General features: G+C 50.8%; 2 protein-coding genes across 9 annotated transcripts in view; one reads left to right on the plus strand and one right to left on the minus strand.

The window, feature by feature from the left end:
• PTPN1 (protein tyrosine phosphatase non-receptor type 1) overlaps nucleotides 1-17,146 on the plus strand; it is a 67,993-nt gene extending 50,847 nt beyond the window's left edge. For 2 of the 3 annotated variants that reach the window (XM_030839079.3, XM_060284912.2), the window contains 6 exons: nucleotides 334-432; nucleotides 5,691-5,828; nucleotides 9,585-9,794; nucleotides 10,186-10,347; nucleotides 10,720-10,943; nucleotides 13,672-17,145. In XM_030839079.3, the coding sequence (XP_030694939.1) occupies nucleotides 334-432; nucleotides 5,691-5,828; nucleotides 9,585-9,794; nucleotides 10,186-10,347; nucleotides 10,720-10,943; nucleotides 13,672-13,858 (1,020 nt within the window). In that variant the 3' untranslated portion in view covers nucleotides 13,859-17,145. Of the gene's footprint in view, nucleotides 1-333; nucleotides 433-5,690; nucleotides 5,829-9,584; nucleotides 9,795-10,185; nucleotides 10,348-10,719; nucleotides 10,944-13,671 lie in introns of all 3 variants that reach the window. The other variant, XM_070043644.1, reaches the window with a different exon arrangement.
• Nucleotides 17,147-18,283: 1,137 nt separating this feature from the next.
• Nucleotides 18,284-22,201, minus strand: part of RIPOR3 (RIPOR family member 3) — a 70,234-nt gene continuing 66,316 nt past the window's right edge. For all 6 annotated transcript variants that reach the window (XM_060285091.2, XM_030839074.3, XM_060285087.2 and 3 more), the window contains 3 exons: nucleotides 21,038-21,121; nucleotides 19,836-19,926; nucleotides 18,284-19,417 (listed from right to left, as the gene is read on the minus strand). In XM_060285091.2, coding sequence (XP_060141074.1) covers nucleotides 19,314-19,417; nucleotides 19,836-19,926; nucleotides 21,038-21,121 — 279 coding nt within the window. In that variant the 3' untranslated portion in view covers nucleotides 18,284-19,313. The remainder of the gene's footprint in view (nucleotides 19,418-19,835; nucleotides 19,927-21,037; nucleotides 21,122-22,201) is intronic.

Raw genomic sequence — 22,201 nt, forward strand, 5'->3', positions numbered from 1 at the left:
CCCCTGCAGCCAGTTTTATTCGCTATACCACCCGCCCTAAGGCATGGTTCTCAGTGGAGCCCCTCAGCTGGCCAGCCCACACCAGAAAGCAGAGTCTGTGTTTTCTCTCCTCCATCGCTCAGCTCTGAACCAGCCCTGAGGTGCAGAAATGACCTTTCACCGCGTGGTAGGAAATAAAATTGTGGTTACCACTAGGCAGGGAGAGGCGGGTCCCTGTCCCAGCCATGGCCACCACGCTGCCTGAGGGCCCTGTCATCCACTCCGCCAGCAGTGAGCTTGCACTGGAACGTGTTTGTGTGTAAAATGCATACACTGTGCATTGTGTGTTTGCAGGGCCCTTTGCCCAATACCTGCGGTCACTTTTGGGAGATGGTGTGGGAGCAGAAAAGCAGGGGCGTTGTCATGCTCAACAGAGTGATGGAGAAAGGCTCGGTAAGTCATAGATTGATCCACTGTTTGCATCGCTGCCCGTGTGGACGCCAGTCCACAAAGTCGACATCTGTCCGTGTTTATTTCCTTGAGTTGCTTTTCTATTTCTATTAGAAAAACATAAAGAAGCAGTATACAAATACATGTTTATTGTAAACAAGTCAGATACGTAGGTGAATTTAAAAGAGGGAAACAAGGCAAACTGCCCTTGACCTATTCTCCACCCTGCCCCCATCAGTCAGTCTCTCCAGTGTGTGATGCGTGTGTCCTGCTTTCCTCTCACCTCTCAGTCTCTCTCCTGCTTCGTGTGCTGCTGTGCTTGCCTTGTGGAGCTGTGTAAGCGGAGTTTTATTTTGAAAAGCAAGTTCCTACTGTATCTTCATCATATTTGCTTTTTCTGGCTGGTAAAAGCATGCCTCTCTGCACCTGAGCTGTGGGAGCAGCTGGACCCTGGGTTCGCCTCCATAAAATCCCCAGACGCTTGGCTCCTGGCCACACCTCTTTAGTGTGGACGTTGTCTGCTTGTGCTTCACTTCAGGGTGTGTGTTCCTTTCTTCCAAGTTCTTTGCAACGTGGACTCGAGGTGTGCGTTTGTTCAGGCCACCTCCTGCCCCTCAACGGCTCTCCTCAGTCTCTCCTGCGTCCTGTATCCCGAATGGTCTTTCTAAAGCAAGTCTCACCACACCTCTTCACAGCTGAAACTCTTCTGGGGCTCCCCCTGCCTCCCAGATATGCATAATGTGGCTACTGGACCGGGTATGGTTGGGCCCTAGTTAACCTGGACCCCCAGCCCCGCCTTCCGTCTCCAGACTCCAGCCAGGACAAACGTTTATTTATTTTATTAAATTGTTCTTTTTTTTAAGTTTCTTGCCAGTTCTCTGGGCTAATGATCAGAATCACACTTGCCCCACTTCCCGGCATCCCACGTTGCTTCCCTTGGGGCCGCGGTGGCTGTGCTCTCCCTCCCCACGCATCTTTGAAGTAGGGAATAGATGCCATATCCCCGCCCCCCTGGCTCCCGCCTGCTTCCCACGACATTCACGGCCAGCACCAGACACGGCCAGCAGCAGACACTCGCAGCCAGCACCAGCACTGCCGGGGCTCCGCAGCCTCAGAGGTGGAGGCCCCGGGAGGAGGTGGGCTGAGGAGCACGGAGACCGGGAGGAGCGTGTAGCCCAGGCCCGGCCAGGTGCTGGCACTGTGCTCTCTGGGGCTCAGCGGGGGCACTGCTGTCGCAGCTGTCCTGGCTGTGTCAGGATGCGGCCGTGGCTTGCCAGGAGAACATGAAGGCTCTGGAGACGCCACCCCTCTGAAGAAAGCACAGTCGTGGCCCTAAAGGGAAAAAATACAAGTGCAAAGAAGTAACACATCAAAGGAAACGTGAGCGGTGAAAACCTAAAGCAGTAAAGCACTCGCCACAAAGCCTCTTCCCTCCCGCACCCGGAAAGGAACGGTCTTGGTTACAACAAATGGCCTTCGTACGACCGCACATGTTTAAAATCATACTTTTGCCTCTGCCTCCTTTTCTTGAAAGAGAGTATTTATTCGCTCCGCACTCACAGGTGTAAAGAGCTTACCTGAGTGTTCAGTTGATGCAGTGATGCTTCTTGTCTTAGAAAAAAATGTTTACAGTGAGAGTGGTTTTTGATTTTCTCTGCAGTGGCTTGATTAATAAAATGTGAAGTTGCAAATGTGAAGCAAACCCTCACCCATCACCACTCTTGTCAGCAGTTTTGAGTAAAGAAACAAAACACGAGGTTCCCGCAATACACGCACTCCTCAAGGAGAAGTGAAACACGGTGGCCGGTGCAGGTGCTGAGCACAGATGACCCTTCGGGGTCTTCCAGCCTCATCGCTGCTGACGTTTGGGCCGGATCGCTCTCTGTCTTGGGGGGCCGGCCTGTGCGTTGGAGGGTGTTTAGCAGGATCCCTGGTCTCTGCCCACTGGATGCCAGTATCACCCCCACCCCAGGTTGAAGCCATCAGAAATGTCCCCAGACATTGTCCAGTGTCCCCTGGGAGGCAGAATTGCCCTCAGTTGAGAAACACTCTGTAGTCGTATGGAGGGTTGAGAATATTAAATCATGACTTATTTATTTTAAAATCATCAGATATGGTAGCATTTGCCTTTTATTTGTTACTAAAAGTTCAGATGAAACCTCTTTGCTATTTGCACGCGGTTTGCTTTAGCTACTGTTGCCACAGGACACCAGGAGTGGTGGCCCTGTACTGCAGTCACATGTTTGTCACCAGGCCCTGCTCTTGGTTGTCGCCCACCCAAGGCCGAACGTAAATGGACCACAGATCCACTGTGACAACCTTTCCCCTTGGACTGCTATGTTGCCCATTAAAAAAACAACAACAACAAAAAACTAGTTGGTTTTTATTGTAGTTTACTGTGATGATGTGACAGTAATCCCTGTTTTCCTTTGCAGCTCTTCTTTTTACTGTGGGTCTTTTGGGCCTGCAGATTGGCATGGAAAGCAACGTATGGTTTATGGTTCTTAAAGTTTCCTTGGGATAAACATTTTTAATTCGGCCTCAACGTTATCACCCCATAAGGGCTGACTGGGGAAAATTATAAGAAATTGCATTGTCTTGTTTGCTCAACTAATCTAATTATAACTTCTCCACACAGCCCGTGGTCAAAACCAGCTTGCAGAGCGTTTCCATGTAATGCATATTTGTTTTCTGGTTTCCTTCTTTCACCAAACAGTGGTAGATGTTCTCCCTGTATTTTTGGCAGACCTGCCCGTTACCCTTTTGGGACCCTGTGCTTCCTGGAAAACCGTTGTGCAGAAAATGATCGTGTGTGTTAGACTAAGGTCATCCAAATGGCCAAAGTTCTCATTCATTCAGTTTAAAAACTGAGTTTAGACATGATGGGATAGAGTGCATGTGTGTAGAGGCCGGGCTTGTTGTCTAGGGGGAAGTAGCAAAGCCATGTTCAACCAGAAACATCGCCCATATCTCTCCCCTGAAATCCCTACTAAAGATGCTGTTTGATTTCAAGTGCTTTCAGGCCCGAGACACTAGGTTTTGTATCATAGGTGCTTTAGGCTTTGTGCATCTCTCTCGTTCTCTGCTTTTAGTTCTCTGTGTTCATTCTTATTTCAGCCAAATCACCCATCACAGGGTCACCCCAGATGACTTTCATGGATTTTTCTCAAGATGGTGTAGCTCTTTGTCTTAGATGGACCCAAGCAAGGACTCTCTCACACCCGCCTTCATGGTGGTAACAGCAGGTATGACAGATGCCAGTACTTTGGCACTGCCATGTGGCTGTTTGGTGCCAACCCAAAACATGCCTCAATTTTAACCCTGAAGAAGGACTGCTTTCTAATAAAATAAATCGCCTTTTCCGGTCACTATGTATCAACTAAACAGGATAACAGGAAGTAGTTGATATTGTGCTTATTTTGTTTTGTTTTGTTGCATATGTTTACAATAAAAATTTCTACAGGAAATGACAGCAGACCGTGGCATGTTGCTATAGATGCCTAAGAGTTCTTTTAAGAACTCCTGTTTTTTAAATAAGTATTGACACTTAGTGTGTGCCAGAATTCCTCAGCTGTAGAGTTCCAAAGTCTTGCTCTTTACCCAGATTACAGAGATTTGTAAGGCTTTATATTTGCTTTTGAAAGTGATTGCTTGCTGTGTGGACGTGAGGTTGAAAAGACTTGCCTTTCCTGCCCATGAGGCATGAAAACATTGGCCTCTTCTTTGGTAGCAGCTCGCCATTCTGCATTTCTGCTTCTTTGCTTTACTCTTGGTCTGCTCACTGAATTGGGTGCCCACTCCAGCACACGTGGTTTTGGACCTACCAGGGCAGTCTGTTTCTGGAGTCTCAAGGCATTACACAGGTCTAATGATTTGAAGTGTGGGAATGAATGCATCCTTTAAGCGTCTCCTGAAGTCTTGCCGTCATCTGCCTCACCCACTTTGGCTAAGCATGGGATCGTGCCATGCCATTGATGCTTCTGTGTCCTGAGTGGCAGGATCTCTTTGGTGCTGACAGATGGGCTCTGTTCCAGGGGTTCATCTTTGGCGCTCACCATTGGTGCAGGGAGGGTGAAACTGGCCAAAACTTTAAAACAGGCCAGTGTCCAGGCTCTTATTGGCCTTCTGTTCGGAAACCATAAAGTTTGATGCTGTGTTGGCATCTCAGTGTGGTGTTTCTTAATTTGTTTCCCTCCCTTTTTTCTGTTGCTTTGGTTTTCATTAAAGCAGGACCGATGGGCTTTTGTTGTTCTGTCTTCAGCCTCTTCAAGAGCCTCCTGGCTCCTCTGAGTCAATGCATGTTGAATTATAAGGGTCTTGAACTTGTACCATTTCCCAAAGAGCTGTTTACACACACTGATATTTCATTTGCTGAAAGTCATACCATCTTTGAGGGTCCCTCTGTCTGGGGACATATGTCGGTTCCTCTGGCTTATGGACCTGGCAGCTTAGCCCCCATCTACCTGCTGTTCTTATCCAGAACAGTCATCAGCAACCAGAAACGTCTGGCGTAGACACTTGGCTCAAGCAAAGCATGCCACTAAATTTGACTCAGATTTTCTTTCTTGAACTCTAAATGAAACCAAATCTTCGGGAGTTTGCTTGCTTTAAGGAAAATGTTAATGAGCTACGTTTAAATCAAGAGCATCAAGTAGTTTCTAAAATTTTTAAACTACAACAAGGGATTTTTCTGAACTGAACCGAACCAGAATGAAAGGGTGGGGTGGGGCAGTGGGTGATCCCCAGCCTTGGAGGACCCCTCTGCAAACCTTCTCGATTCTGGTTTGCATTTGATTACAGCCCTTCAAGCTTTTTACGGTGTTTCATGTGGTCTCTTCTAGCCTTGGTTATCGTCCCCAGGGTAGGGAGTCTGCGCTATGCCGAGAGCACCCATCAGGGTCTTGATAACCTTTGAAATGGCTACATAAAGTAGTTCATGAGAGACTAAACCTTGTGTGCCATCTGGCTTCCTTCATGGGTGATAGGGAGAGGATCAGACCCCTGGAACACTTCGCTGTGTGGAAAACCGGGGCAGCTGGGTTTGGAAGTGCAAGTCCTGTCTGCCTGACTAGTCCTGGTCTAGATCTTCACAGACCCCCTCCCCATCTCCTTTGGAGGCAGGCAGGTTACATTGATGGCGACCTCCAAGGTCAGAAAACCCTGGGTCTTTGGGTTATCATAAAGCTCGTGGACGGTACTTCAAACCTCCATAGGAAGACTGTCAGTTGCTCACAATAATTCAATGTTATTTTCTCCCCTAGTTAAAATGTGCACAGTACTGGCCACAAAAAGAAGAAGAAGAAATGATCTTTGAAGACACAAATTTGAAATTGACATTGATCTCTGAAGATATTAAGTCATATTACACAGTACGACAACTAGAATTGGAAAACCTCACAGTGAGTATGGCATGCGCTTAAGTACTTCAGACAGTTACTGGTTGAGATGTCTTTTCACTTGGGTGATACTACTGAACACCAGTTGTTTATGCCAGTGGTTTTCTGTGCTCTGAGCAAGAAGTAGTTTTAGCACTATGGTGAGTAGAGCTTACCTGCTTACTTACCGGGTGACTAGAGGTGCCTGGGGGCGGGTCTCACCTGCCTCCTTCCCCACAGAGCTCTTTCCCAACACTAGTTAACACCAGTTCTTAGGGAAAAGGGAGTTCTGACCTAAACCTTACCTGTTCCTGCTCCTGCCTTTGCAACTGCAGAGGGACTAAAGTGATGGCCTGTGAGTTAAATACCAGCAGAGCACGTGGGCCTCTCTTGTGGTCCACAGTCTCTTTAGTCTGAAGTGAGGGAAGAAGGGCCCTCCAGGGCTGACTCCCAGTTCATAGTCAGTGAAAGTTTTCTAGATGAAGTCTTGGGCTTGTTTGTGTGGGGAGAATTAATTAATTAATTAATTTTAATAAATTTATTTATCTCATTTATTTTATTTTTGGCTGCGTTGGGTCTTCATTGCTGTGCGCGGGCTTTCTCTAGTTGCGGCGAGCGGAGGCTGCTCTTTGTTGCAGAGCATGGGCACTAGGTGCGCGGGCTTCAGTAGTTGTGGCTCGTGGGCTCCAGAGCACAGGCTCAGTAGTTGTGGCACGTGGGCTCAGTAGTTGTGGCACACGGGCTTAGTTGCTCCACAGCATGTGGGATCTTCCCGGACCAGGGCTCAAACCCGTGTCCCCTGCCTTGGCAGGCGGATTGTTAACCACTGCACCACCAGGGAAGCCCATGTGTGGGGAGAATTTGTAACACCACCTGCCAGCTATCATTAAATGATGGTCTTGGAATATGTCTGGGCAGTGTGCTAGAATCGGCATCACGGAAGACCCTGCCCTCGGGGAGGCTGAATGATTCGCCCGGAGCCATCACTCTGGGGAACCATGCTTGTAGTGGGAACAGTGGAAGGGAGCTGACGGCAGCTCCTGGGGACACCCCAGGATATCAAATTGTCAGACTTCAGGCAAAGGGCACCGTTCTCACTGCGTCTATGTCTGCCCCCCTGTCAGATAGGGTTTTTGAAAGCCTTCCAGAAGGTGGTCCGTGTGCAGTGTGAGAGCAGCATAGGCTCAGAGCACGTGCCGGGAAGGGTTCACAGGTTCTGTGGGGTCGAAGGAACGTGGATTTATCTGGGGGCGGTGGGACTGGTGTTGGGGCTTGCGGGCCGGGGCTGAAGAGGAGGAATCTGCCCCTGGATTCTATTTGCATCTTAGTTTTCAGTTTACTGCTTTATAGTCACCGTGACGCCTGGGGTGGGATTAATAGTCGAAGTAAGATCGAGAACTTACGCAGGTGACTGGAAGTGGAGAAGAGGTTAAAATCCCGTGGCTCTGGGGGAATGCAGCTGCGCAGTGGGTCCAGGTCCCCCTGCCGCCCCCTGTGCACTAGCGCTGGAGCCCCAAGCCCGGCCATAGCCGCATGCAGGCTCTCGGGGTGTGATTTATGGAGGGGTTTGATACGGAGGATTTTCAGCAATAATGTTGGCAGTGGGTTGGTATGTGCCTGGAGGATTACGTGGTAGACTTTTTTAATGCTTTTGAGCGTTTGCAAGCCTGACATTGCAAGTGACTTCCGGCAAACTCTTGAGAAAATTTCCTTTGCTTCTTGAGGGAAACAGAATTTGGACAGAGCAGAAGAGGTTTGTGCTGTTTGCGTGGCAGAGCAGAGGCAGCAGCTTGGAGGTTTGGGGGAGATCTGTTTGCTCCAAACAGACGTGGTTTTGAAAAAGTCTTTTGTCAGACGTGTACCTGGCCGAGCACACGTTTGGAATGAATTCCTTGAGAAAGAGGTGGGCAGCCGTGAGGGAGGGAGTAAACAGAAGGTAACCCACACCTTTTTAAGAATTAAAAGAAGGAACTTGCTTTTGGCATGTTTTCTTATTCCTTTTTTTTTGCGGTACGCGGGCCTCTCACTGTTGCGGCCTCTCCCATTGCAGAGCACAGGCTCTGGACGCGCAAGCTCAGCGGCCATGGCTTTACGGGCCCAGCTGCTCTGCGGCATGCGGGATCTTCCCGGACCGGGGCACGAACCCGCGTCCCCTGCATTGGCAGGCGGACTCTCAACCACTGCACCACCAGGGAAGCCCTTCTTATTCCATTTTTTAAAAAATCTATTTTTAAGTGCTTTTCTGTTCCAAAATAAATAGAAGACACGTTTCTCTTTTAAGCCATTAAAGGATATAAGGAGATCATTTTCTAGGGAGGAAAGTATGGAATTGTTTGGTGTGGTTCTATAAGTTATCCTCATGTCATAAGCAGATTTTTTCCAGTTCTGCAGAAAGATACCAGTGTGTGTAAGAGCTGGTGCAGGGCGACACGTGTGTGTTCTCTGCTGATGTTAGGTCCTTGCTGTTTTTGTGGGTCCTTTTCACACGTTTTCATCACACTAGGGTCAGGGAAGGTTGCTGTAACTAAGCTGTGAGCATTGGGAGGGCAGGGCGCGGGGTCATTACCTCATCGTGCCGGGCACACAGGAGGCACGTTATGGACATTTGCCAAACGAAGGGAGACATTGTCAGTCAGCGGGTCTTTGGCCCAAAGTGTTTCACCATCAGCTGCTGTCCAGGTAACCTAGGCACTGGCTTGGCCCTTGGCGCTGCGCAGCTGGGGTGGTTCCTGTCTGCAGGCCTTACTTCCCCTGTGACTGGCTCCCATTACTGTGGGCTCTTGCCTTAGTATAATCTTGGGTGCTCTCCTCAGCAAGGACTACATTTTGATCATTGCTCCTGGCGACCAGTTGTCCACCCTGGGAGTGGAGTCTCAGAGGCTCAGAGGAAGGAGCGGAGCTGGAAACAGCACCAGAGGCCGTTCTTTCTGTTCCACAGTGAGCAGATTGGGCTAGGAGACAAGGGCCAGGGTCCTCCTCCTTTCAAGAGTTCCTGCAGTGGGCTCTGGAGTCAACCAAGCTTAGATTTAAACTCCTGCTCCCCCACTTAATGGAGGGTTAGCTGCCAAGCCTCAGTCTTCTAATCTGGAAAATGGGAGTAACGGGACTACGTGCCTCGAGGGATTGCTGTGAGAACCCAGTGAGCTCTCGTGCCCACACTGGAACACGGTAAGCGCTCCGCTTGTGGGGCCAGTGCAGCTGGTCTTGTCAGCATCCTCCTCCTCATCGTGGACCATCTGTTCAGCTGGATATTGAGCCACACGTGGCAGCCTCCTGTCTTTGGAGACTGAGTTGGTAACTTTTTTCTGTAAAATGACAATTCTCTGAGGCATCCAGATAGTCCTGTAAGGAAAGCCCCGAGTTTCCCAGAGCTGGTGCCCCACACGTGCAGTTACATTTCCACTCTTTCATGTGAAACCCCGAGGCCTTTGATGACAAGATTGCTGTGGGTGGCAGCGAAGCATCATTTTGACTTGTGGGGTGGATAGAAATCGGTTGTAATCATGAAGACGGCAGAAGTGAGAGGAACATTGGAGACAAGGGCTCTTGTGGGCAAGACTGTTCCATCCTAAAGGAGGGGCAGTTGAAGCAGGAGCAACCTGGGGTCCACTCGGGGCTTGGTATTTGTTCACTGGGTTTGTGGACCCGGGGAGAAAAATCTGAGAATTAAGACTACTCTTGGAGTTAGGTGGGTGGAAAGGCACTTCATGCTTACTTGGAATTAATGATTTCTGTACAGGTGATTCTCTTAGAATCGTCATGAGTATATTTCTCTTCCAGTCTCAAGAAACTCGAGAGATCTTACATTTCCATTATACCACGTGGCCTGACTTTGGAGTCCCTGAATCGCCAGCCTCGTTTCTGAACTTTCTTTTCAAAGTCCGCGAGTCGGGGTCGCTCAGCATGGAGTACGGCCCCATTGTGGTGCACTGCAGTGCTGGCATCGGCAGATCAGGGACCTTCTGTCTGGCTGACACCTGCCTCTTGCTGGTAAGAAGGCCCTTAAATACCCCGAGAAGAGAAGGGAGCACATTTTAACCTCCAGTCTGGCCCAGCCACAGCTTCTCTGTTAACTGTCTCTGCAGTAAACTAGCTTTGATCTTCACTTTTTAATAGCTTCCTTCCCATGAAAGGAGCTTTACCCTAAATAGCTTCGTTTGAAGGGAGGCCCTTAATTTTAATGTGGAAGATCCAGAGAATCCCCTTCCCTCTCATTTTGCCCCTGTGCTCAAATGGTCCCAATTTTGCCACATTTTCTAGAAATCTGCCTTCCTCGCTATGACTTTTCCTGAATAGGAACTGGCACGCTCCAGGACATATACAGTCACGTTGTACTTGAGGCTTGGACCTCACTGAGCTGTGTCTCCTCTCTGGCTTTCAGATGGACAAAAGGAAAGACCCTTCTTCTGTTGATATCAAGAAAGTTCTGTTAGAAATGCGGAAATTTCGGATGGGACTGATCCAGACAGCAGACCAGCTCCGTTTCTCCTACCTGGCTGTGATCGAAGGCGCCAAGTTCATCATGGGAGACTCTTCAGTACAGGTCAGCAGTGCTTTTGCTTTAATCCAGGTGTGTGGGTTTTAAATTTTTGCCTGTAAAGAAGGAGGCTGTTCATTGTAAACGTTGAAACAGTATCCTGGGTCAGAGGAAATAGCTGGGCTTCGTGTTTAAATAGCTAAAAAGTTGTGGAAGGTTTCACCATGTTCCAGTTTCTGCCTTTGAAGTGCTCACATAGAGATCATTAATAGGGAGAATAGACTTTATTTTCATAAGATCTCATCTTCCAAGGACATGGCTGGAGACCCGAGAAGCTGAGAGGGCCCCTCACCTCTGCTCACGTAAAGGGGAGCAGGTTTCCTGACAGATCAGCCAAACGTGAAATCTCACGGGACTTCCTCTTGCTGCTTTTTCAAGGAACAATGGAAAGAGCTCTCCCACGAGGACCTGGAGCCTCCACCCGAGCACATCCCCCCACCTCCCCGGCCTCCCAAACGAATCCTGGAGCCACACAATGGGAAGTGCAAGGAGTTCTTCGCAAACCACCAGTGGGTGACAGCTGAGACTGAGGAGGTTAAAGAAGACGGGCCCGTCAAGGAAGAAACCAGAACCCTCTTAACCGCCCCCTGCAGCCTGGAAAGGTAATGTGAGAGGGTCCTGGCTTGCTGGGGGCGAGGGGAAATGGCCTTCTGTTCCAGAAATACATATTGATATTGAAACCCTGTGGACCCAGCCTCCTCTTGGCAAACGGTGCTTCTGTGTTCTTGAGGAACAGGCCCCTGGACCGTCCCTGCTCCTCCCCCAGCTGGAGGAGCCTCTGACTGAGCCACAGGTTGGCCCAGGGAAGTGACTGCTTTAGCGGGGATCTAGCACCACCTGGTGGTGCTTGTTGGAATCAGGGGTCTGGTGCGACTGAGTCAGGTCTTCCAGCCCGGTGATGACAGCGACAAAGACAGAAACCTGCCCTGGACTTCAGGCCAGTCCTGAAACTGATATCCAGGCTTGACCACGTACCTTCAGCCCCCAGAATGGTCTTGGGGTACTTAACCTTTTCATGTAGTCTTTTTTTTTTAAGATTTGTTTATTGTTTGTTTATTTTTGGCTGCATTGGGTCTTAGTTGTGGCACGTGGGATCCTCGTTGAGGTGTGTGGGCTCCTCTCTAGTTGTGGCGTGCAGGTTTCCTCTTCTCTAGGTCTGACGCGCAGGCTCCAGGGCACGCGGGCTCTAGTTGAGGTGCGCGAGCTCAGTAGTTGTGGCGTGTGGGCTTAGTTGCCCCGCAGCATGTCGGATCTTAGCTGCCTCACCAGGGATCGAACCCGCATCCCCTGCATTGTAAGGCGGATTCTTTACCACTGGACCACCAGGGAAGTCCCCCTTTTCATGTGGTCTTGATTGAGTTGATTGCCGTTTTGCTTCCTTACAGTTTGACAAAGATTACTGAGCACCTACTGATGCATGTGAAACCCCGAGATAACTAGACTGGAGCCCCTGGTCTGTGTTCTAGACCATCTTACTGGCAAGGGAGCAGTAGATTGTGGTGGTGGCCCATGGACAGGGGTGTGATGGAGGTGCACGCTGAGGGGGTCAGCCTTAGAGAGGAGACACCCAGCCTTCCCTGGGTGGTCAAGGAAGGCTGCCAGCAGGAGGTGGCATTGTGCACAAGCTTGAAGGATGAACGGGGGTTAGCCCGAGCCTGAGACCGTGGAGGCAGTGCCCTTGGTACCTGCAGTTTTGGAGGGCAGTTTAAGATTAGTGCACACTTTGACCCCACGTTTGTCTACACCTAGAAACTCAGCCAGCAGGAGTTCTCAAGCAGGTGTGCAGAGATGTACAGGTCGAGGTGTTCGTGGTGGCATTATTTCTAATGGTGAAAATCTAGAGATGAGCTGATTGTGTATCCAGGGATTAGATAAGTCGTGCTTTCTCCCTGTGTTGGATATTCTGCAGCTATTAAAGAATGGGATCAGGGTGTATTGTTACGGCCGGACACTGGAACGGTCATGCATGAGAAAGCAGGTCACACACAGTGTGTGCCCCACACTGATCATCAAAATCTTCCCCGGGCACTTTGCTAAATGCTGGTGTCCAGGTCCCAGTCCTGGCCCATGAACCTACTCCCCAGGGCCTTTTGTGCAACTGGCCCTCATCACAGGAACACCGGGTCCGGTTCTGGGGCTCGAGAGACACTTGTCCAGCGGGGCCTCCCAGAGCAGGTGCTGAACAAGTGCGACTGTGCCCCGGTTCCCAGGGCCTCTGTTGACACTCTCAGGGGGGGCTGGCGTGCTCCCTTTGAGGGCTCGCCGAGGGCCGAGGATGAGAGGGATGGGAGCTGGCATGTGACTTGGGTCAAATTTGTGTCATTGGTCCTGTTTCTTTATTCATGAAGACAATGGAGAGAAAGGTGCCTTTCACATTCTGTGGGTGAAGGTGGTGAGCAGGGAAGTGTGGATTTGGGAAGCTGAAAGCCAGAGAATTCCAGGAAAAGAATGGAGTGGGACCAAGAACCTATGCGCCTCTGGGCACCGGGGAGGGCGGGGAGCCCACGTGCACACAGGCCTCAGCCCTGCGGCTGGGGCCTCACCGGGTGGGCGCCGAGAAGGGCGCTTCGTGCAGCCTCCTCCTGTCTCCTGGGGAGGCGGTGCCCCCGGATGGTCCTGCCAGTCACGCGGGAGGCTGCTGGGGCAGCAGGGCCATGGAAAGGCCTGTGGGAGGCAGGACTTCCTGTGGCCAGGGCCGCCTCGATGGACGCAAGGGTGGGAGGGCAACGGCCTGGGAGAGGTGGGGAGGGGAGAGGCAGGGTCTGGCTGCACCCAGGCCCACAGCCTCTGCTGGCCTGTCCTGGGACAGCCCTACAGGGTGGCTCTGGCTTGCCCCCAGCAAGGTAGTCAACTGACTGCACACGGGACACCTGGGAAGTGGGCCTGCTGGCAGGACTGGCTGGGCGTGCAGCGGGGAGGGCAGAGGGTCAGCACTGCAGATGTGTGGTGTTCGCATGTCAGCAGCAACAAAGGCCTCTGTGTGTCCACGTCTGTCAGGCCCCGGGGAGGGAGTGGAAGCCTGTGGTTGCACTGTTACCTTCCCTGATCTGAAGGGGAACATTCTACAAGCGGCCCCAGGGGCTGTACTGCTCCTCAGACCCTTACCCAGCCCCGTCACTGAGGAGTCCGCGGGTCTCCGGAACCCCACCCTGGCCCTGCTGTCGGGCCCTGGGAGGGAGGCGGTGACAGGCGGGCCTCTGGCCAGTGTCAGCATCAGCAGGCTCTGCTTCCACGTGGCTCATTTTTTCCTAGAATTCCTCCGGGAGTAATAGCATCCTTGCCATTGTTTTCCCGAGTGAGTAACCCGCCTCTGCCCCCCTCATTCCTCAGCGCGAGTCAAGACACTGAAGTCCGGAGGCGGGTCGCGGGGGCAGGTCCCGCCCAGGGGGAGCCATCGCTGCCCAAGGAGGAGCAGGACCAGGCGCCGACTCACTGGAAGCCCTTCCTGGTCAACGTGTGCGTGGCCACGGTCCTCACAGCCGGCGCGTACCTCTGCTACAGGGTATGTTTTCACTGACGGACGTGCTGGCCAGACCGCGTGTACGGCAAGCCCTGGCCGCCAGCCCGGCGGTAGCGCTCAGTGCTGCGGGAGCCTCTGAGCCAGCCTCAGAAGAAACAGATCAAAGGTTTTCAAAGTCTGGGACTGTGAAGGGCTAACGAGAGAGAATTGAGGATTGATGCACCGGGGTCTTAAGGAGCCCTGTGGTCCCAAGAATAGAAGAGTCTAATCTCAGGGCCTTAACCTATTCAGGAGTAAGTAGACAAAATGCCAAATACGTCTCTCTCTCTTTTTTCTTTTTTCTTTTTTTGTTCATTTGTTTTTGAAAAAAAAGTAATAGAATTACAACACATTGTTGTTTTTAACCTTTATAAAAAGCAGCTTTTTGTTATTTCTGGGAAAAAAAAAAAGACTAGGCACTTACGAAACTTTCTTGTACCCTTAGGTGGTGTAACCAGATACACAATTTTTATTTGATTTCCCAGGGAAAGACTCCCACACTTTTGCGAATGTAAAGTCCTTTGGAGGAGAGGGTTTGAGGGTTTCGGACATCGTCTCGCTCAGGCACTTCCTCTGCTGAGCGCGCACTGAGCCGGGACAGTGCCTGCGAGCTTTCCCGTTTTAAGAAGAAAAACAACAAAAGGCCGTCTCTAGAAAACAGAACCCGGCTTCTGCTTTTGCTCAGGGTGTCCCACTGGCTTCCCGTTGTCCGCTCCTCCACCGGCCCCCTCTCGTTACAGCCGTCTTGCGCACGTCCTGCACCCATTGCTCCATCCCCATAAACAGGGTTCCTCAGGGCCCCTGCCTCAGGGTCAGAGGTCACCACAGGGTGGCCACCGGCTTTTCACCCAGCCATTGAGATCCAGAAGGAGCAGTTTCCACTTTGCTTGGAACATAAATGCCATTTCAGTAGAAATCCACACGTTAGAATGTGTTGCCGTTAAAGTTACGGAGAAGAGTGAGGATTAGCCTCAAATCTCTGGTCGTGGAAATCACCTCACGAGACTTCTGTTTTTTCTTTTAATGATTTTAAGTATTTTACCTCTTTCTAAGCAACCACCTTTGAGCGCATCCGATGGTTTAGTAACGTGCAGACAGCTTTTTCCTCGGGGGTGATTTTGGGAAGGGGGAGCTGTTGTAAAAAATAATAATAATAACCAAAACCCCCTTCACGGGGGCTGGAGTGGCCCGGGCGGCCGAGGTGTTGCACGAGTCCGCAGCTCTGCGGGGGCAGGGCCGGGCTCCTCTGAAAGCGTTTGGTTTTGTCCTAGTTCCTGCTCGACAGCCACACACAATCTGACCTGCCTCCACCCACGGTCCGCCCCTGCCCATAGAGCCCGCAGCCGCCTAGCAGGCAGCCGGCGTAGGCGAGGGCCGTTGGACAGCGTAGCCCTCCGCGCCCCGACGGACGTCGGTTCTGCACTAAAGCCCCTCTCCCCGGGCGGTTGGCCTCACCTCCATCCTGCTACTTTTCTCCCCCTCGCCTTCCTCTGAATACCAGACCCACAACCCATTTTTTGAGGAGAGCACAGAGGGCGCTGGGCTGGTGGCTCAGAGCAAGGCAGCCTGTGCGGGTGGAGGGGCGAGCCTCGCATGGTGCCCCCTCGGCGCATCCCTGGCAGGCGGCAAGCGACATCCTTCCCACAGCCCTCCCTGGAGACGGCGTGTAGTGAGCCTCTCCACTCCATATTTATTTTTTAAGTCTTTTCTCCTGAAGGCATCCACAGTGCACTAGCATCTTCATAAACCAATAATGTGTTAACGTTTTTTGATGTCAGCCTTGCACCAAGGGCTTTATCAAAAAGTACAATAATAAACCCTCAGGTAGCGCTGGGAACGGAGGACTTTGCCGTGAGCCTGCTGCGTCAGACCAGTACTAGGAAGGAGGACGGTTGTAAGCAGTCGTGATTTCATTGGGTAACACGAGAAGAGGTTTGCCTATGTTTATAGAACAAGGGGATAATATATAATGAACACTTGGCTATTTAAGACACATGGCGTGAGATTACTTTGTCCCGGTTCCTCCCCTCCCCAGTTGTCTGCTCGAACCTCGGTCTCAGTCACCACTCTCCCTGTGTGCATTAGGATGCATGTACAGTCTTCTTGTGTCCCGATCAAATACCACGTGCTTGAAATCCTTAGATCTCTGCTTACTGACGCGCTCCGTGTACAAGTCCAGTCTACCTTTGCATGAGCTGAGCATTACGTGGCTCTGGTTCCTAAGACCGTTGCTGAAATCATTGCCATTCGGCAGCGGAGCGATGTCCAGTAACAGATATTTGCCCAATTCCTGGCATGACACTCTGGTGACTTCTAGTGAGGCCCAGCCTGTCCTGGTCCAGCTGGGCCCCACTGTAACTCAGACATTCCAAGGGTGTGGGAAGCCATAGTCACACCTCACTCTCTGGACACTTAGACAAGCAGGTCCCCCACGACACACACACCTTTGGGGTCAGCCTCCACTGTGCCAAGTTCACACTCTTCTTGAGCGGACCGTGATCTGGAACCAAGGCGACTGTTGGAAACCACACTTCTTGAAACAGCCTGGACGACGGTCCCTTCGAGCCAGGCTGTGGCCCTTCAGGTCCGGGGGCCTTGCTGAGAGAGGCGTCTGCCCTGCCCTTGAACCCTGGGGACTGATGGTGCTCACGACTCTTCCTGCGAGGGGAACTTAAGACCTCCACATTAAGTGGCTTAACAAGAAAAAAAAAAGGCAGCTATAGCTCACGGGCTGCTCTTCTGCCAGCATTTTCACATTTTGCCTTTCACGTGTTAGAAGCTCGTGCAGAGAAAGTCTGTGGTGGGAACATTTGAGGCATCGCCCCGCAGAGCCTTGGTGAGGTGTGGATAAGACTCTGAGGTGCCAGGCTGTAAGCATTTTTGAGTTGGGCTTGTTTGTTATTTTAAGTCCTGTATATGTATGTAGTAGTTTGGTGTGTATATATAGTAGCATTTCAAAATGGATATACTGGTTTAACCTCCTATCCTTGGAAAACAGATGGTTCTCCATCTTGTCACACGTATGTTAGAGAAGTAGCGAGCTGCTCTGCTATATGCCTTAAGCCAATATTTACTCATCAGGTCATTATTTTTTACGATGGCCATAGAATAAACCATTTTTACAAAAATAAAAACAAACAAAAAAAAGCGAGGTGTTTTGGTATGATACCTTTTCAGGTGTGTGTATACATGGATGCATGATGGGGGGCGGGGGGCGCGTCTCAGGGTCTTCTGTGACCTCACAGAACTGTCAAACTGTACAGTTTTCCAACTTGCCATATAAATGATGGGTTTGCATTTTAGTTGCAACAATAAAAAATTTTTTCTAAAGAACATGGCTTTGGGGTGCTTCCCATTTCTTTGCTTAATAGGCCTAAACCAGGCTGGGCAACTTCTGTTTTCTTTCCATCCCTGCTGATGTGAAGCAGATGTTGTCAGTCAAGAGGGGTTATAGTTTTTCCGCATCTGAGGATTACGACGGCAACGGCCTCCTGGAGTCGGGGGTGCCTCTGGGCTGGGGGCACTTTCCCTGCCTCGTGTTTATTCAGCGCCTCAGGCCTCAACCCATTTCAGCAACAACAAAACTCACCTTTTCAAGTGTTAGGGCCCTTGGATAACTTAATGAATTTATAAAGGTTGTTTGAAGAACTGCTCAAACCTCAAGAACGTGTGTCCCTTAGCCGGCTGCCTGTAAGACACAACGGTGGCCATGTCTCAGCACCTCTGCCGAGTCACATTTGATGTGGAACTGACACATCAGTGGAGACTGACAGAGAGGTAACAGTGAAGTATAAACAATTCGTGTAGTCTTCGTTTCGTGTACAAAATTAAATGTAAGTCTCCCCAAAGTGATTTTTCAACTTCTTGTTCTGAAATAATTTCAGACTTGCACAACGTTGCAGAAATACTACCAAGAATTTCCTTATATCCAAGGTTTTATGACTGTTCAGAGCTGGCTGCTGAGTAAACTGTTTATGCTGTGGCCTCTCAGCAACATCCATGGAACCCAGAAACAACGTCTGTGGTCATGTGACCACACAACACCCAGCAAGGACAGTGGGGACCTGGGTGGTGGTGTCACACCCACTGTCGTCACCTCAATCGTTTTCAGATACAAAAAAAAAAAAAAGAAAATGACATCTAAGCTTTCATGAAGAGGAGGAATGCCAATGTGGAAAAAAATAACTAAATTTGTAACTAAGCAGAAGTCAGATAGAGCCCAAGGCCAGAGAAGGGCCACACCGCCTGGTGTCTGTAAGGAGAGGGGACTCTGGGAGCCTCAGAGAGCACGTGGAGAGTCCAAGGGGCAGCCCTGCCCTGAGGCAGCCCTCCTCTATCCCTGCGTCTATGTCACGTTGGAAAGAGAGCACTGAGGGACAGCAGGGATGGCTTCTTCCCTCAGGATATTCCAGAAAACAACCACTACCCTCCACTTTTTTCAGGTAGAGTGGAACGCCAATAAAAAGTTATTTTAATTGAAATTTCAGAAAACAACATATGGACAAGGCAAATAAATACTGAGTTAAACCAAAAAGCACAGAATATATACAGGAAATGTAAATGAGCATGTTTAAGTTACAGAGCTTTCCAATGCCATTGTTGATACCACATCCAGACCCCAGGGTACCTCTACATTCTTATCCCAGAAACAGCCCAGGACATGTCTGGGTTTTTTAATAGACTTAAATAGGAAATTAATTTTCCTTCTTTAAACATGATGTTCAGTAAAATCTTTCTTCAAACTAGCTTATGGCTTCTGAAGCAATTTATTTAATAAACCCTAAGTTGACTTGCTTCAGAAAATGGATTCCATTCTGATGAGTGAGGTCAAAGCAAATGGCACTCAAGACTTCTCGGCTGACGGCATGTTCTTGTTTCCTTTGTGCTGTTGAACCACAGTGAAAATAAGGCCCACAGTCAGCAGGCCACCAGCCGGCTCCCCTGTGGCGCTTGGGCTGCAGCTCGGGCTGAGCGGGCGAACCGTCGAAACCCTGGCTCTGCCCTCCCCACAGTGACACCTGATGCTGTGGGAACGACCCGAGTTCTGTCCTCAGCAGGGACGCTCGGTCTGCTCGCCTCCTCAGTCCCAGTCTTTAGTGAACCAGAAGTGCTGAGCCAGCTGACCTGCTGATTCCAGGCCTCCGCCTGCCTGGCCTCGGCCCCTTCGTGACGTGGCTGGCTGGCACTGACCCGGCTCTGCCCCCGGGGAAGGTCAGGCCGATTCTCAAAGCCAAAGGCTGATTGACTGAAGTGCAGCCCTCTAAGTGCCGTGCAGCCCCTTGTTCTGCTCCCGTACAGAAGTCCCACTTGTGCCCTGGGGCTTCGTAACTGGCCCAGAGTCCGGGAGCAGCTCTGGCCAGTTCACGCTCTTGGGAGAGCACACCGTGTACCTCCACCCGAAGCCCTCCCTGTGTCGAGGCCGGGCAGCAGCAAAAACAAAGGTGCCGGGTTTGGGCTCATTAGCTGAGGCTTTTTAAAATATTGTGATTTCAACATCTGCCTCCTGGCCAAAGGCTTCGTCTCTTTGTTCTGAGCAAAGTTTATCCATCTTCTCAAAAGCTAAGCGTCCTTTTTCACCTGAAATATTAAGGTCATCTGTCACTGGGTTGTCTCCCCACCTCGCTCTTTCCTACACTGGTGAGCCAAGGTGGCCTTAGTACTTCCAGACGCCTAGGCCTCCGGTGCTGCTGTAAAGGGTAGGGGATGGGGAGCCTTTGGGACTGGCTCACGTGGACCCCAGGGCCTCGTCCCTTTGTCCAAGACAGAGCCCGCTGAACCTTAATCCTGCCTCGCATCTGACTTTCATTCCCAAGGGTCGTAAACGGCCACCTCAGCCATAAAGGAAACCGGCCTTGGCCAAATGCAGTCAAACAGGTTGCTAACGGTGCCCGTCCCGTGTGCTGTTTTGCATCACCGCTGTGGCCTCTCTGGCACAACCTTTCTACGGGCCCCAGCAACCCCACTGCACTTCGAAACGCTGGATGCTGTACGTTACCAAATGACAGCGTGGTTTCCCGGGCTGCCGCTCGCACGGCCTCCACGTCAGACTGGCACAGGCGGGCAATCTGATCAATGCTTTCGATGCCCTGTTTGAGGTTGGGGGAAGGGACAATTAGGGGGCATTTTAAGGAACAGGTATCCACTTTTATAAACCCTGCAGGACCAGCCCTAGCATGGTCTCTGCGGCTTCAGCCCCTTCCTTCTCCGAAGGCTTCCAGGTTTCTCCTGTGGCCTCAGGTTCATCACAGTGCCACTGGCAGCATCTCATGTTTTCAATCCTGACACCTTTGGAAAGGCCCGTGTTGGAAATGAGAACACCTGCTTTCTCCTGGACCATTCTACCCCGTCTTCTTCTCCCAACCCTGCCCTCCAGGTCAGACCAGGAGAGGAGGTCTGACCTGGTTCAGGCACAGCTGACCACCTGATCACCTCCAGGGCCAAGGACCAGAGTGCACTTTAGCTTCCCCTAGTGGGCACCCTAACACTCACTGGTTATTTGATTATAACCAGATGGTCCTTGTAGAATTTCCTGCCGGTTCATTCCAGAATGAATTTAGTCTGTATTGGACCATTTGTCATCTAGCAGAATGGCAATGATTTTTTTTTAAATAAGGGTTACAAATGAAGATGAGATTGAGGTAAAACGGGCATCCCCTCCTGTCTGCTTTCGGGAGTGTAAATGGGTGTGTGGTATCATGAGTCTCAAAAACATTTATCAATGCATTCTCTGGCCCTGGGATAACACTAAGTCTAGCCTAAGGAAGTAATTCAGAATTCCATATAAATTTTAAAAGCTTTATGCACAGAGATGCTCAAGAATTAGGATGGATAATTTTTGCATTGCTGTATTTTTACACTCTCTTTTTTCTACAATGAGCTTATTGTGCTCTTAGAACATTTTTCATTGAGGATATTAAACCATATAATCCAAGAGCTCAAAAGTGAGTCTCTGGGGCCACCTGCTTGTTCACACCAAGCCAGAGCAAACGGGCACTGTTTCCCAGGGACCTCTGCCATCAGAGCTTCTGCTGCTGGAGCTGGTGGCTGTTCCTCTACAGCCAGCTCTTTACGGTGCTTCTTCACTGGCAGTGATTTTCTTTCTTTCGGTCCCAGTGGGATCATTTTGAAATGAACTAACTTCAGCATTAACCACAAGCAGGCTTCCCTCTATCCCCACCAAGGACGGGTTAAACTCACCCTTAGATGTTTTAGCGCCACACACGCAGCTTCCTGGAGTTTTGCATTGTTCTCGGTCAGGGCGTTGGTGTAGAAGAGCAAAGCCTAGGAAATGAGGTTACTGTGAACGGGGGGCTGGTGAGAGCAAAGTCTACGGTGCCCACGGCTCATCCCCCGAATGCTGACAGCAGGTGTGCGCAGTGTCGAGTTGTAGGCTACGGCATTCAATTTATCTAAAAACGCTGGTCCCTGGGCTGAGGCTCACGACATAAGAAAACTCTTTTTCTCTAGTACTGTTTACAAAATGCGTTCCGAAACTGCCATCTAGATAAAAAGCTGACTCAGAGGGCTTCCCTGGTGGCGCAGTGGCTGAGAGTCCACCTGCCAATGCAGGGGACACGGGTTCGTGCCCCGGTCCGGGAAGATCCCACATGCCGCGGAGCGGCTGGGCCCGTGAGCCATGGCCGCTGAGCCTGCGCGTCCGGAGCCTGTGCTCCGCGGCGGGAGAGGCCACAACAGTGAGGCCCGCATACCGCAAAAAAAAAAAAAAAAAAAAAAAAAAATGCTGAATCAGAGAAACCCACTGTCCAGCGGGGACAGCAGAAGTGAACACAGAGGGAGCCTCGGTGAGGCTGCTGCCTTGGCCAGAAGGAAAAGCATCTCTTCCCTTCCTCACTCTTCCCCAGTCACAGCTCTGACCCCGCCCTGTCAGTCACATGACCATGGCCAAGTCGGTTCAGCTGGAAAAGAAAGCTGGCAACTGCTTTGCAAAATTGTTGTAAGGGCTGTTAAGCATGGGGGAGGGGCCCGTGGGGATGTGCCTGGCACTTGGGTGAGCCCGAGACCAAGGCCCCAGTATTGCCCTTCTCCCACCACAGGGGCTGGTACCCAAAATCTAGAAGAGTCACAGGTGTTCAGGAACCTAAAAGGCAGAGGGGTCCAATCTCTTGGTTTTCAAGTGAACCGAGCACAACGAAACAGCCAGCCACACACATTAGTTGAAAGTAAATGAGGGTGACTGTCAGAATTCTAAGAGACATTCTACGTGCAGGTGACATCTCAGAGACCAAATAGATAAGGTACTTTAGAAACACTGAGCTGAATGAGGTGGTGAGCACGTGGCATGCTGCTAACCACTGATCGCCTGGCAACGCCAGCTCCCTCCCCAGGGCTGGCTGGCTGCTG

This window comes from Globicephala melas, chromosome 15, assembly GCF_963455315.2.
Source record: "Globicephala melas chromosome 15, mGloMel1.2, whole genome shotgun sequence".
NCBI classification, from domain to species: domain Eukaryota; kingdom Metazoa; phylum Chordata; class Mammalia; order Artiodactyla; family Delphinidae; genus Globicephala; species Globicephala melas.